The 14740-nt window shown below is 36.0% G+C and overlaps 2 protein-coding genes across 6 annotated transcripts; both read right to left on the reverse strand.

The window, feature by feature from the left end:
• Nucleotides 6074-7424, reverse strand: LOC109726151 (formin-like protein 3; the record flags this gene model as incomplete). Its single annotated transcript, XM_020255598.1, is given in 1 exon segment — nt 6074-7424. A coding segment is annotated over 1 exon segment (719 nt), but the record flags the coding sequence as incomplete, so codon positions are not given.
• Nucleotides 8897-13632, reverse strand: LOC109726149 (probable magnesium transporter NIPA8). Of its 5 annotated transcripts, none has more exons than XM_020255595.1 (14): nt 13442-13632; nt 12590-12705; nt 12391-12478; nt 12228-12289; nt 11948-12033; nt 11788-11861; nt 11585-11687; nt 11072-11158; nt 10843-10942; nt 10164-10283; nt 9950-10040; nt 9805-9862; nt 9570-9666; nt 8897-9492 (listed from the first exon to the last, which is right to left on the reverse strand). In XM_020255595.1, exons 2-14 carry the CDS (start codon nt 12680-12682, stop codon nt 9283-9285), a joined length of 1269 nt encoding a protein of 422 aa, XP_020111184.1. In that variant the 5' UTR covers nt 12683-12705; nt 13442-13632; the 3' UTR covers nt 8897-9282. The 5 variants fall into 5 exon arrangements, with proteins under 5 accessions (XP_020111184.1, XP_020111183.1, XP_020111182.1 ...); XM_020255594.1 differs by having other exon boundaries at nt 11072-11200; XM_020255593.1 differs by having other exon boundaries at nt 11072-11206.

Raw genomic sequence — 14740 nt, forward strand, 5'->3', positions numbered from 1 at the left:
TTATTAGCAAAAAAATATGGATAGTAATTGATAGTATATATTAATTAGACATGACCAAATTCAATCCGATCTGTCTGACCCAACCTTCAGCAGATCGGGTCGGGCTTAGCCCGACTTATCAGATCTAAATTTTGAGGCTCAAGAAAATGCGGCCGCCGTCGGATTTTTGATTTGTTTATTTGACCCAACTCAATCCGAAGTACTTGATCTGATCTAGCTCGATATATATATATATATATATATAATATATATAGTGGTGTGATTATTATATATATTATAATGATTATTATATATATATATATATTTATATATAATATATACATATATTATTATATGAGTTGTGCTGGTAGCTTTTAGAAGCACAGATGGTCTCCGTGCTTCCACTTTGTTTTGATGTTCGGACTTTCGAATCGACGATCGGGCGGTAGAGTTGATCTAGGAGGTATTTGACAGTATCTAGAAATAAATTTTGCGCATTTTTCGATATCATTTGCCTAAGTGATCGAAGGGTCAAAATCAATATTGAACGGCGTGGTGAGCGGTTGCAAGTTTAACCGGTGTGAAATATTCAAAGTCACGTGGAAATTTTGATAGAAAATTCGTTATACCATATAAGAACAGATCAATAATCTCGATCTAAAATTTTAATGTCATATCATCATATTTTGCGAGAATTTTTATTTCAGCGTTTGATTTGGAGCCACTTGCGATCATAGGCAAACATGATATCGAATAAATCGCAAAATTTTATTTTCTGATACTGTTCAAATACTTCTAGATCAAGTCTAACGGAGCGATGCGATTCGAGAAGTACGAACATCGAAACAAAGTGGAAGCACGCGAGCGCTCCGTGCTTCCCAAAAAGCACCCTAAAGCCGCCATCTATTATATTATATATATATATGTATAAGTAGAGAGATCAGAGAGGAGAGAGGAGGGAGAGAGAGAGAGATTGAGTCGGTGGGCAGGAGAGCTCGAGGGTGGAGAGAGGAGGAAGAGAAGCGGACTGCTGTGCTATCAGGGCCGAGGCGCTCGTGCTCTAAGCCTTTTCAATGACTGGAAATTTCCATAATCGAACGATCAGCTCATTAGACTTGATATAGCATATTTGAAGTTTCTAGAAAATAATTTTGCGATTTCTTCGATATCTTTTCCTAGTAATCGAAAAGGATTCAAAATCAAGTAGATTTTTCACGCCTTGAAAATAAAAATGCCTTAAAAAGTTGAATGATATAGTACTAAAATTTGTCGATCGGACATATTTTATCTTGTTGTAGATAGTATAAAGAATGTTCGTATCAAAATTTCATCTTATTGACTACTTCTCACCGTTAAACTTAAAAACGGAGATATCAACCATTAAAAATTATTAATTTGAATCCTTTCGTCATTTAGATAAAATGATATCGAAAAATCGCAAAAAATTATTTCTAGAAACTTTCAAATACGGTAAATCAAGTGCTAGGAAACCGATCGTCGATTAGAAAATTCAATCATCGAACGGCTTCAGGAGCACGGAGGCCTCCGTGCCCTGAGAGCACGAGGCAGCCCTGCTTTATATATATATATATATATATTATATATATATATATATATATTTATTAATAATTTAAAAATTTAAATTATATTATATATATATAATTAATTATATATATATTTATATTACAAAATATTTGGGTTGGGTTGAATTAATGCGGCCTTGAAAAATTAAACAGTGCCCAAAACGACTAGACAGATGCGGCCCAGCCCAGATTTGCATGCATCGATCTAACTTATTTGGTAGCACGTATTTATAAATATTAAGTAGAAAATGCAGCAATCCATATAAGTTCTAATTGGAACAATACTATGCATGATATCTGAGATCACATGTTTTCAGTCTAGTTGTTTCACATTTTTAGCTAAATTCATTTTTTTAAAAAAGAATAGTTTATTATATTTCTCTCTCTCTCTCTCTCTCTCTCTCCCCCCACCTCTCCCTCTCTCTCTAAATCAAAATAATTATAATAATAGTAATGATAATGCATGGTGACAATTTTTTTTTTTTTTTTTGCATGGTGACAAAATTTTGATATAAATCTGACACTTATACAAAAGTATCACAAAAATGTGTTTGTATAATGTAATTCTATTGTAGTGAAACCTATAGTCGATCACTTGTGCTCGAGACATGCAATCAAATTAAGCTGCAAGTAACATCATTATCAGAAAAGATAATACGCAATCAGAATTTAGTAGGCAACTTAATTAGCTACCCTACATAATTTTCTAAGCAAAAAATAATATTGTAAATGTCACCATCCAAAGACAGTGCTTATTCTGAATATTTTTTTGTTATGAGTACTCAAAAAAATCTAATAAAAGTGTAGTAGTATATTAGTTATTAGTATAAGTTATACTAAATATAAAAAAATTTTAAAAAAAATTCATAAGCCGGAAAACTCTCTTATACCCTCAAGTCAACTAAACATTCCCCATTAGAAAAAAAAACAAGAGATAGAATTAGATTGCTAAAAGAATCTATCTCCATTCTACTAAATTAATTAAATTTTTGTACAAAAAAGAATAAATGAGGAAACAATAAAGCAGTTTTAAGAAAAGGTATCTATGAATAAATTAAGAATCAAGCATTTGAATGTCACAGAATCTGTGTAGATAATATTGAAATCGAAGATTGTTAGTCCCAAAATTTGAGGGTTCTCTCAAATTCATTGTTGACTTCACCAAATTTAACAATTTTAATTAATTTTTAGTAAATGAAACTGCACTAATTAACAATTATAACTTATAGTCATTAAATTAGATAAATTTTTTAACCTAACTGAGTATAGAAACTCAAATAAAAAATTTAGAAGCTGAGCTGTTCTTAATCAAAAAACAAAAAAAAAGAAGTTGAAAGGGTCTCCATACATTTATACCTTTCTCTTATATATATATATGTGATCAAAAGCTCCTAGTTTAGAGCTATAATGCCTTGTAAGTAACAACCAACAAAAAAAACTTAGGAGTTGCATGCTCCATCTTTTTTCTTTTTCTTTTTCTTTTTTTCCTTCAACCAATTATGGGATTCCCAAATTATGTTTCTGTGAGAAAAGAGCCATGGAATTTGTTGAAGCTTCTCTTCTTGATGATAAAGAAGCTCTCATTCTCAAGAAAAAAGCTAGTTAAAGACATTAACCATGTGATATCCAAGTGGAAGCACTTGTGGAACACATTGCTGTTGGAGAGCCCTGTGTTCACTCACCAAGCCATGTGAATCGCTTCTCCGCGCCGCCACGGCTTCTACGAGTTCTCATGCAGCAGCAGCAGCCCCGCGAAAAGCTACAACCACTTCTTTACATGTGTCAGCGAAAGAGACGTCGAGGAGGTGGAGATCAAATCTGTTTCGGTTTACGCGAAATTGAAGGTTGAGGATTCGCACGAATGCGAGTATCCTCAAACTCCGTTCTCGGTTCGGGTCTCGAACTACTCTTCGGAGGGGGAGGGGGGCGGCGGAGTCGGCTTCGACATCGACAATATGGCGGAGGAGTTCATCGAGAAGTTCTATGAAGAGTTAAGGGCTCAAAAGATTGAAGGTTTGTTGCAATACCAAGATCAAGAGGAGGAGGAGATGCATTAATTGTTTAATAAGTTGTGTATATATATATATAGTTGTGTTCATTGTTGGAGAGGATTGATTTCTCATTGTGGTTTTGTATGGTGTTGTATTTGACACAAGTGTTTTGGTAAATTATGGAATTAATTTGATTCTGCAATTTTATTTTTTTTTTCCTGTTTGAAGATTATATGTTTTGATAATGTATGTTTTGTACCAGAGAATCTATTAATTTGAATATGGTTTGATAAAGTGTTTTTTTTTTTTTTTGAGAAAAAGGTAGCGCGTTACCCGCTTCATTCATTCAGTAAGGGACCGTTTGGTTGGATGTAGTTGCAGAAACAGTGCAGTTGAAAATACATGCAGTTGCAAATGCTGCAGTTATAACTACACCTAGTCTGTTTGGTTTTACGCAGTTGCAACTGCTGCAATTACATTTCTTCTGTTTGGTAATATGAAGCTGATAGTTATATTTATGAATTTTGTCACCTCTTCAGATAGAGTTGTGAGGTTGCCTTCACTAAATATAAAATAATTGTATAAATTTATTAATTATTTAAATTTACTATTTATAAATAAATAAGTAGATATATATAATATTTTTATATTTTTCAATAATTCTTCAACTTATTAATCGACACATTTAAAATTTTTAATTTATTTAATTTTAATATGTAAATCAAACTTTAAAAATTTAAGCGATTCTCTCATTTTTTATCAAATTTAATAATTATAATTAATTAACTTATTAAATTAACATACACGATCACTTCTATAAAAATTTAGAAAAAAACTATATTTATATTTTAAATAAAATAAATTTAAAAAATTAATTTTTTTGCACAAAGCTTGTATTGTCTAAAAACTTTATTAGTATGAGTTTATTTATAAGTATTTTATTTACTATATACGTATATTATATATTTATTTAGCTATTTATTTATTTATTTATTATATATTAATTTCTGGGTGATTCTATCCCTACACCAACTGCTGCAGTTGGAACTACGACCAATTGGATGTAGTTCCAACTGCAGCATTTGGCCTTCTTGTGCAGTTGAACTGCAGCAGTTGAACTCAACTACACTAACCAAACAAAGGATTGTGGCTGCAGACGCATTTGCAACTGCACTGTAGTTGCAAATGCGTACAACCAAACAGCCCTAAGTGAATTAAGCTACATGGGTAGCAGCAAGCCTGACGGAAGGCAAAAAAAAAAAAGAAAAAAAAGAAAAAAAAAAAAAAAGAAAAGAAGTACGGTCACTCTACTAGACTAAGTTTTCTCCACATGTTCGTTTTTTTTTTTTTTTTTTTTTGAGAGATAGGTAGCACGCTACCCGCTTCGTTTATTTCATTTAGAAATAAACTTAGCTGAATATGTGAATCAACTAGGATTCGAACTTGGGTCTCGGGTACCAACCACCAAGCCCTTTGCCACTTGCTCTAGGGACGGTCGGTTCCTCCACAGGTCTGTTAACTGCTTAATCTTGTAAATACCGACTGATGGGTCGCTCTGTGTCGTTCCAAAGATCGCTCTATTCCTAGAGTCCCAAGAGACCCACCAGCAGGCTATAATTCCTATAAGACCGGTTGCGGTCGGTTGTGTTCTTGTTCTTCCTACCCATCTATCCCGGACTTGACGCACTTCGTCACCTAGATCTCCTAATTGGATATCCTCTTGGGTCATTACCATAAGGAATCTGGTAATTATGCATTGTGCGAATAAGTGGTCGACTGTTTCCTCTTCCAATCCGCAGAGCATGCATTTCGTGTTGCCGATCCATCCCCTCTTAACCAAATTGTCAGCTATAAGCAGTCTCTTCTTAAGCAGAAGCCAACAAAACACTTTAACTTTTAGGGGTAGGCGTAGTGACCAAATCCTACTCGTACGTGCATCCCTCGTGCCTCCGTCACGCAGAGCTGAATAAGCTGACTTCACCGTAAAACGTCCGTCAGTGCTCCAACGCCAGTGTACACTGTCCTGCCCCTGATTAATAAGGGCATTGGAAATCCTGTTCATAAGTGCTGTAATGTCAGGGTACGCAGTAGGAATAAAGTGTATAAAGAATTTGTCAACAAGGCATCTTTAACTAAACCCTAATTACTGTATAAAGATCATTAATTTTTTGTGTTGTTGGTAATTAATATATATATTTTTCGAAGAAATATTTTGTTGGTAATAATTGTGGAGTGGCTCTCCAAGGTCCTTGGTAATCCTTTTGTGATTGGAATTTAAGTCCTCCATATTTAGTCTTGTTATTGTGATCACATTGTTGAGTGTTTGAACAATTGAACAGTTTAACCTAAAAGATGAACACTCAATTGTTCATTTGATGCATTCGGATCGAACTGTCGAGAATTTAAGAAAGAGAAAAAGAACTCTCTTCAAGTGTACAAGAGATCGAGGAGTAGTGTCCAACACAATTTTTATTTTTATTTTTAAAACTTATATTAGTAGTAAATTAAAGAGCTCACTCACATAATTAAAAAGCCCATATAATCCTTTAGAAGCATCTTATAATCCTTTGACTTGTTCAATTGCTTTGTGAATTTGCACTTAAAAAAGTTTAATTCCACTTGTTCAAGACCACCAGTGATGAGCATCTAATTGTATAAATATTACTTGGGCTAGAGCCAAATTACATTGTCACGCTTAAATCATAAGAAATATTTATCATGCACTTAATCATAGAAGATGGTGTTATTAACAAAACTGGTTTTACTATTTGTAGAATAAATTTAGCCAATAAATAGTTCCAGTAATAACAATACATTTTTCTCTTTTTTTTACCAATGCCTTTCGACTTCAATACACACACATCCTGACATAAAAATATCAACCAACTGCGCTAAGCAGTGATAAGTAAATAATATAACACTGACGTCAATGGCTGATTTTCTCGAATGATTACTGATGGAACATTATTAACTTTTCAATTGGTTCTTTCACCATTAGCTTTCTTGTTAACAATTAAAACTTTACAGCTTTTTATATAAAAAAAATATTGTTAGTATATGCCACAGATAAATAGCTACCCAATCAAAGCTAGCCACGTGGACCCAATTCCCCCAATTGTACAACACTTCAGAGAGAAGAAGCTTCTGGAAGCTCATCTCCGCGCCGGGCACCCGCAACTCCCCGGCGGCGCAAAATAGCCGCAGTAGCCACACTGCGGCGGCGGCGCAGGATAGCACCACCCGCTAAACTGCGCCGGAGCGGGGTAAGCCACCACCGTGTCCATCGGCGGCGCCGGATCTATCGCCGGGTAACAAACCCTATGCGGCTCCGCCTCCGTCGTCGGCGGCGGCGGCGGCGGATCGGGAATCAGATCCAACAATGACGGATACAGACTAACCTTCGGCGGCGGCGGCGACGGAGGCGGAGGAGGAGGCGGCGCCGCCACCTTGGCCGCGGCGGAGGAGGCGGGGGAGGGGGTGTTCATGATGTAGGAGAAGGAGAGGACGCCGTTGGGTTTACCGTCGGGGGAGGTCACCTGGTAGCTGGCGCGGCCGAGGTCGCCGGCGCCGGCGGCGTAGAGGTCGGCGACGGGGACGGAGACGGCGCCGACGACGCGGTCGGGGAGGAGGTGGACGCGGGCGGTGAGTTCGAAGCGGAGGAGGAGGAGGAGGTGGGGGAGGGGGTCGGGGCCGTCGATGTAGATCCGGACGGGGTGGTCCCACTCCGGGTCGCGGCGGTGGGGGAGGAGCGGGGTCTTGTGGCGGTGCCGGAGTTGCCGGACGCCCCGGAGGGGCTTCTCGTCGCCGTCGCCATGGCCGAGGAGGTAGATGGTGACGTAGAGCGCGGGTTTGGAGAAGGAGAACGAGGAGGCGACGTCCCTGTACGAGATCGTCTTCAGATCGATGGACCCCCGATTCATGATATTTTTTAGGGTTTTGCGTGAGCGAGAGTGTGGAGGAGAAATGGAGATGGAGAGGGAGAGGGAGGGGTTTACACTTTTAAGTTGAAGTGTTTAACGCGGTGTGGGGAGGAGGAAGGGATCTACGTTGACTTTGACGGATCAGAATAGTGGTGGGGCGCCGTAACTGAAAATACCCGGAAACCGAACCCAATTGACAATTTCAAATTAATTAATGGGAAAAGGAAATGAAATTGTGAGGAAACTGAGATGTGTAATATTCAGTATACTTATTGCCTACTTATCATTCCGAACTTAATAAATATCTTATTTATTTCTGTCTATTTCAAAAATACTACTATAAAATTATTTTCGTTATTCAAATATACCCTTACTGTTAGTAGTTGTTAGGTCATCTCGAGTTAAATCTCGGTTATGTTTCAATCCAAGTTAAAATAGAGGTAAAATATTATTTTTGCCCTTTTTTTATATCCTTCCCAATTCCCCCTCGTTTAACTTTCTAACAAGAGTGACATGAATCTTTTGATCCATTTCAAATATAAGATTTTTATTATTTTATTATTCTTTATTAGTAATGATTTTTTGTATATTTAAGACTAGATTTCATAATTTTGGTTACATGGGAAGCACCCATAGATAAGAGCACAATCATTTGAAAAGAAAATATTTATAAGAAAATTTTTTAGAGTAACAAAGCTTTAGAAGAGTAATTTTCATATTAGCCTTCTAAAAATAAATAAATATGAAAGTCGAAAAATTCATAGGAATATATAAGCATCCCTATCAATTAGGCAGCACATCAATTATCCTGAAGGATTTTTTGGCCCAAACTCAATATTTACCCTATCAATTCTAGAAAGAAAATGCTTTATGAGTTGATGTATATAGTAATAAATTTATGTAACGTCATAAATCAATCAATACTCCGCCCATCATATGTATGTATAAGCAATACAAGGACATCCACTATTTTTAACAGCATATAATAGTTTCAAAATTAGATCTTCTGCAGATCTTGTTTTAACACAATCAATTTAAATATGGACAAAGTCACCAACAATGCGAGTGACTCCCAAGATGTGAGGTTCCACTTTTACACCTTACTCATCTTTCTCAATGTTATAATAATGCGAATATCTTATTTTATTTTTATATATGTATAATATATGCGGTGTTTGAGTGAGTCACGCAATCATCACAAGCGTTATTTGGACAGCAATTTCAAGTGGGCAATCAGAAAAATAATCATATCAGTGATATAGACAGATGCACGAATATTAAAGTCAAATTGGGCTGTAGTACAAGGTTATCTAAAAGCTTTTCCCGGAAAGAAACATAAGAGGGCGAAAGAATATAACACGCTTTCTTGTTGCTCATGAATAATACATGTAAATCACGGAGTAATAGCACAGCAAGGCAAAGCTTTTACTCTTAGATGCTTTTGTTTTATTATCTGATCACGAAACTCAAGAAAGAATATGAATGGTGCAGTGGTAAAACTTATTCGACATAGATTACTAAAACTTACATTTTTCTATGATACAAAAGCCTGTCAGAAGCAAGTTGTCACCGGTTAACGTGTTCTCGATGCAATCTTACTCATTCTATCCTCTTAGGATGGTATGGTAGTTCCCACCTATGATGCGATTTACATATTCTGAGAAAATTGATTTAGAGGCATTCCTTTTCTACTCTCTAGCAAACAATTACCACATTCTGCTAGAGTAAACGAACAGAGAAATATTGAACGAAATATGCGTGCATCCAAACAGGCCCTAAGCAATAGACTTTACCGTTGTTTCTGCAGCTCTATGGAAGCAAAGATCCCGTTTCCTGTGTTTCTTTATCGTCGTCAATTGACGTACTGCCCCAATTAGAGCTTTTCTGAATAGTGTACTTTGTCCGATCATTCGTAGATCCCACGAAGCCCGTTGACGTCGAAAAGACCATAGATACAACCAGTGCGGATAAAGCAGTAGCAGACTCTCTACACAGGCCTAATGAAAGGGAGAAAGCCGCCTGCATGTTGAACCAAGTAGTATGAAATAAAACTTTTCGAGAGGGTCATATCATAATGGTGATATAGACAAAAGCACCTTCGCCTTTATTAAAAAAGATTTTGTCTTCGCCTTCTCCAAATAATCAAAAGAGTCCACATCATTGGCTTCACACTCCATCGAAAGTTTAGCAAGCCTGAAATATTAGTTTTAAGTATTCATGCATATTTTTTCCAGTATAAACAACATAACATACAAGAAACCATGTAAAAGCAGGTAAATTACATTTCTTATCGCGATTAAGATGAACATAGATGATGACTGAAAGAAATACCTGTTTACATTTGTTGCAACAACTTGACTTGCGGTGGACGAAGGCTTTCCATCATTTGCTGAAATTACGTTCGCTAAGTTAGTTTGATTCTCTAACGAATGACTCTATAAATTACAGCACTAGAAGGAATTCATGATTCTATAACCTTTAGCATCATCAGGAGCTAACAACAAAATGCCAATTGATACAAATGCCAAACCCAGTAGAAACATTGTTAGTTTAATTGCATCAAAAGCCTGTCAGAAGCAATTTAAGGTTTTCTTAGTAGAGGACTTACAAAAGGAGATATTTTTCAGAGAGAGAGAGAGAGGAGGAAGAAGAAGAAGAAGAAAGAAGGAAAGAAAAGAAAAGAAGCCCACCTGATATTCCTGGAAGTATACAAATCCTGTACAAACTGAAAAGAAGGTCCATACAAGCTGAAACATTGGAACGATGAATATTGCATCAAACTGGGACAACCCCTCATTCAATCTTGCCATCTGAGATGTAGGGAATAAGTAATTAGACATGTCAAGTTAAAAAAGCACAAAAAACTACATGCAGAAATAGAATTAAAGAGTGAAACGCACTGGTACCACCTGAACTATTAGTGATCTAAAGATAGGCACAGCGTTATCTTTACAAAATAACTGGTGTAAACAATCCGATGCCTCAAATCCGTATTACCCTTATTTTTTCACTGTTTTCAGTATTGGCCGTATATCTATGAAAAAAGAAAAGAAAAGAAAAGTATTGACGCTCTGGCAGACTGTCACACAATCCTTAAAAGAATTGGTATCTTATGCTTCTTTTACATGCCCAATTGAGTTCCAGGAAATTTTAGACAATAAACTTCACATAATCGGCAAATGAAATTGACATAGGTGGGGAATCAGAGGGCCTGAATATCACACATGTTACATATATTAAAAAAGGAAAGGAAAAAAAAGATTGGTTGAGGTATCTGCAATTGACCAGAAGTTTAGGGGCTACCAGTACATTTTTCACGGAAACAAGGAAATACATTAATTGATGCTTTTTTGCTCATAAAATCATTACCCAAAACCCTCCCGTGCAAAAGAGTAGTAAAAGCATCAAGTATGTAAACCAGCTATCCAGCTTATAATTGCTTCCAACTGTCAATCTTAGCATGTTGGACCTGAGTGTTAAAGGAAATATAAATGCACATTTCTACCAGAAATAGAGAAATTACAATATAAAAACAAAACTGATGTGACTACCACTAAATGAGCAGATAGGTTAATCAGCAATGGGCTGATCGACTTACAATGATTTCCCAAACAACACTGACCAAGATCCAATAGCACCAGAAACAACGGCATAAGAAAATGGGAGGAAAGCATGCCTATAGGCACTAAAATCATGCCCAAAAGCTAAGAGATTAGCTTTTACTTTCCTGAAACTGATATGTTTAGTTGCTATCAAGAGCATCATAGATGGAGCAAACAATAAATTATATAGAGGGGGTCTCGAGTGGATTATCCGCAGAAGAGTTTTTTGGCTAGAGCTGTTTGGAAAAGCACTAGTAGCTGTCTCATTGGAATCTCCCCCACAGCTTCCAGCTGCAGAGAGGCAGAAGCTTCTAATGGGAGCTTCTGCATTGTTGGGCCCTGAAAGCTCATTTAAGCTTCCGGTCACAGCAAAAGCTCCGGAATATTTGTAAGCCAAAAACAAAAATTCTGGAAGCTCCTGCTTATTGGAGTAGAGAAGCTATTCCAATAGCCAAGCCAAATAGGAACCAAGATAATAGAAATATTGGCAAATATTAATACGAACTTACCTATAGATATATTGATTCAGAGCAACAACCAACGCCAGAGACAGGCAATAAAGAAGAAAGACTGAATTGCTGTAATTTGCGATCAATAGCTCAGATGTGTAAACTGACAAAAAATTGAATAGTTCAGTGAATTTTGGTTTGCACTTTAGGACATTGAATTCATATTCACTCAGAAGTTAGGCATTAGAAGGCTGAGGTTGTACCTGGTGATTGGTGATTGCCAAATGAAACCAAGAAAATGTTGCCGAAGACAATAAAAGCTGTGCCTAACAAAACCCTATGAAAGAAGTTCAAAGTTCTCATCAATGATCTCAAAGTAGGTAGGCTTCGAAAGAAGGTTCATCAAGTTAAAAGATAAGCTACCTTGTTAATATGTTCTTGTGAAACACAAAGTAAGCAAAAATAAGATTAGATACAAACTGAATCGATCCCAGAGCTGCAAGAAGTGACTGCAAGAAAACACAGAGAGAGAACCCATTTTTAGGAAAACAACAAGAACGTTCAAGGATTGAACCAAGGTACCTAACACATTCAGTAGCAATTACTTTCTATACTAGATATCAATATTTTCCTTTTAGCTGTAATTCGAATAAATTACTATTATCTTTAAGTTACAAGTTAATAAAAATTAAAGTAACATAACCTGTGCTGCAAATGCGAATGAGACGAAGTTAAGACAGTTTCCCAGGGCAAAAAGTAGAATACCTACAGCAAAATATTTCAGTATTCAATCAATTAAACTGGATTTTTTTTTTTCTGGTCACAGTTTCATGTGATAACTACAAAATGGACTAAATGAAATATACCAATTCTCCATGTCCGAAAATATACAATTGGTTTGCAGATAATTTTGCCATCATCTTCAACATTGCAGGGAATGGAATGACTCTCTCGCTGCCAAAAGAAGTTTCTGAAACGGTTAGAGCTATGTCAAAATCAACCATTTATATGCATGTTTAAAGTGTAATAACTGTCCACAGTGCAAGTAGCTAAAATAAAATGTACCTGATCATGGCCCAATTTTAGAAGGTTAGTCCCAAAATTTATGGTAATGCTCCCAATTATGTTGATCCCTGCTCCAATAACCCACTCGCCCATTGGTCTGAAATGCTAAGCACCTCCTACATAAAGATTAAGGCACGGCTTTAGTATATGTTTGCTCTCTCAACTTTAATGCATTATGTTTTAAGTAATAGTGTAGCAGAGAAAGCTTTGGAAGGACCTCTGCTATTCCAAAAGAGGTATCAGTAAGCCAACGGATTTCCTCATTGAAAGCATTAATTCAAATTGAAATACCATGGAATTAGGAAATGTAGACATATATTATGCTGCTAGATATTAAAATGACTTCATAAATGAACAAATAGAAAAAAGCTAAGTACGCAAAAGCCGCACCGATGCAGAAAAGCGGATGTGATTTAATGCCCCGATCAACTGTCTAAAGTCCCAACCCAAATTCACCACTGATTTGTAAGATTATATAAGTAAATACTCAACCTACAGAAAGCGGAAATTTTTTTTTTTACAAAAAAGGAAATTTGCAAACTTCTGCATATCGATATTATCAACTAATGAACAGAAACTTAAACAGTACCCTATGTTATTACATGTCAAAAAAAAAAAACGAAAAAAGAAACTGCCTCGTTATGTACAACAATAACATGTCAGATCTCATCATTTTCTTCGTCAAATTCTTGGGAGAAAAACCGAATAGAGTCATCAATGAACTCACTCGATCGCATTCCATTCCCATATTCTCGCATTAAGCACAGAGATAATCGCATCTTAATCCCAATAATGATTAAAAATGCTACACGGAATCATCAAAAACACTCAAAAATAGTCAACAAAAGCTACCTTTCAAAGAGATTCGTCGCGGAATCCACCCTTGAAAGCTTCGGCAACGAATCAAATGATGAGATCGAAAACCCTAATTCGCCCTTTCCTCGCAGTGTGATAGAGATCAAATCCCCTAGCCCTAGTTCTCTATTCGCGCGAAGGGTGCGGGATTTGGGGGGAAAAGGGGGTAAAAAAAAAAAAAAACAGAAAAGGAGAAGGGGTTAACGAGAAGAGGCGGGCGCACCCGATCGAACTAAATACCTTTCGCGCTGCCGCGCCACGTCATTCATCGAGATCCGTGCAAATTGTGATGTGGAATGAATCAATAATAATTAATTAATTAATTAAATGATAAATGAGCGGCGGCGAAATGATATTCGAATCTTTTTGTCGTGCTAGTTTGTTGGAATCTTTTGACCGTTGGGCTTCGAGAATAATGCTTACAACATACACAACATATATGCGTCTCCCAGTCAACGGGATGTTGATGCCGTTGACTAAGTTTAGAGGGCAAATGCTGATCCGCTTACGAATTGGTCTGTATGATTAACTTATATATAAATAGTTTTTGAGAGAATTTTAAGATGCGTTACGATCGTATGTTTTACGAACAATTTATTCAATATATATCTTTAATTTATTCAATAAATTTATAGAGTCTGATAAATGCTCACTAAATGATTAAATATTTTGAAAGACATATTGAATTAAGTTTTTAAATCATTTTCTACAATAAAAAAATTATCATCTAGGTGAAATACATTGTCCTACTGAAATTGTGAATGTCATGACCTCCCAAAGAGCTTAAATCAAACTCTTAATTTATAATCACAAAAAAAATTATGATCAAAAAAATTATTTATCGATAATTTACTCTTACACCCAAATAAAATCTGTAATGAGTTCTTAATTCTTGCCACTCAATGAAAACTTGCTATCTATATGTGGTCCGCCGTGTTTACAATTTAACATGTATGTGATAAAAAAACNTCAATTTATTTAATGTAAATTTCACATTAAAGGTTCTATGTGTGAAACTCATAATAACTTATAACTCATGCAATTGTTTTAGACTTTTGAAATGTAATGAGTTCTTAATTCTTGCCACTCAATGAAAACTTGCTATCTATATGTGGTCCGCCGTGTTTACAATTTAACATGTATGTGATAAAAAAACTATTACATTTCAAAAGTCTAAAACAATTGCATGAGTTATAAGTTATTATGAGTTTCACACATAGAACCTTTAATGTGAAATTTACATTAAATAAATTGATTGTTTCTAGTGTGAGTGGAAAAAGATTTGATGATAAGATC

Source organism: Ananas comosus, linkage group 21, assembly GCF_001540865.1.
Source record: "Ananas comosus cultivar F153 linkage group 21, ASM154086v1, whole genome shotgun sequence".
Classification (NCBI taxonomy): domain Eukaryota; kingdom Viridiplantae; phylum Streptophyta; class Magnoliopsida; order Poales; family Bromeliaceae; genus Ananas; species Ananas comosus.

Excerpts from the sequence above, each read along its gene's own strand:
- LOC109726149 (XM_020255593.1), bottom strand. The coding sequence starts at position 12,682 with ATGGGCGAGTGGGTTATTGGAGCAGGGATCAACATAATTGGGAGCATT. Across the intron at positions 11,688-11,787 it reads TGGCAATCACCAATCACCAG|TTTACACATCTGAGCTATTG; the intron begins GTACAACCTCAG and ends ATTTTTTGTCAG. Across the intron at positions 10,041-10,163 it reads TATACTTCCAGGAATATCAG|GCTTTTGATGCAATTAAACT; the intron begins GTGGGCTTCTTT and ends TGCTTCTGACAG.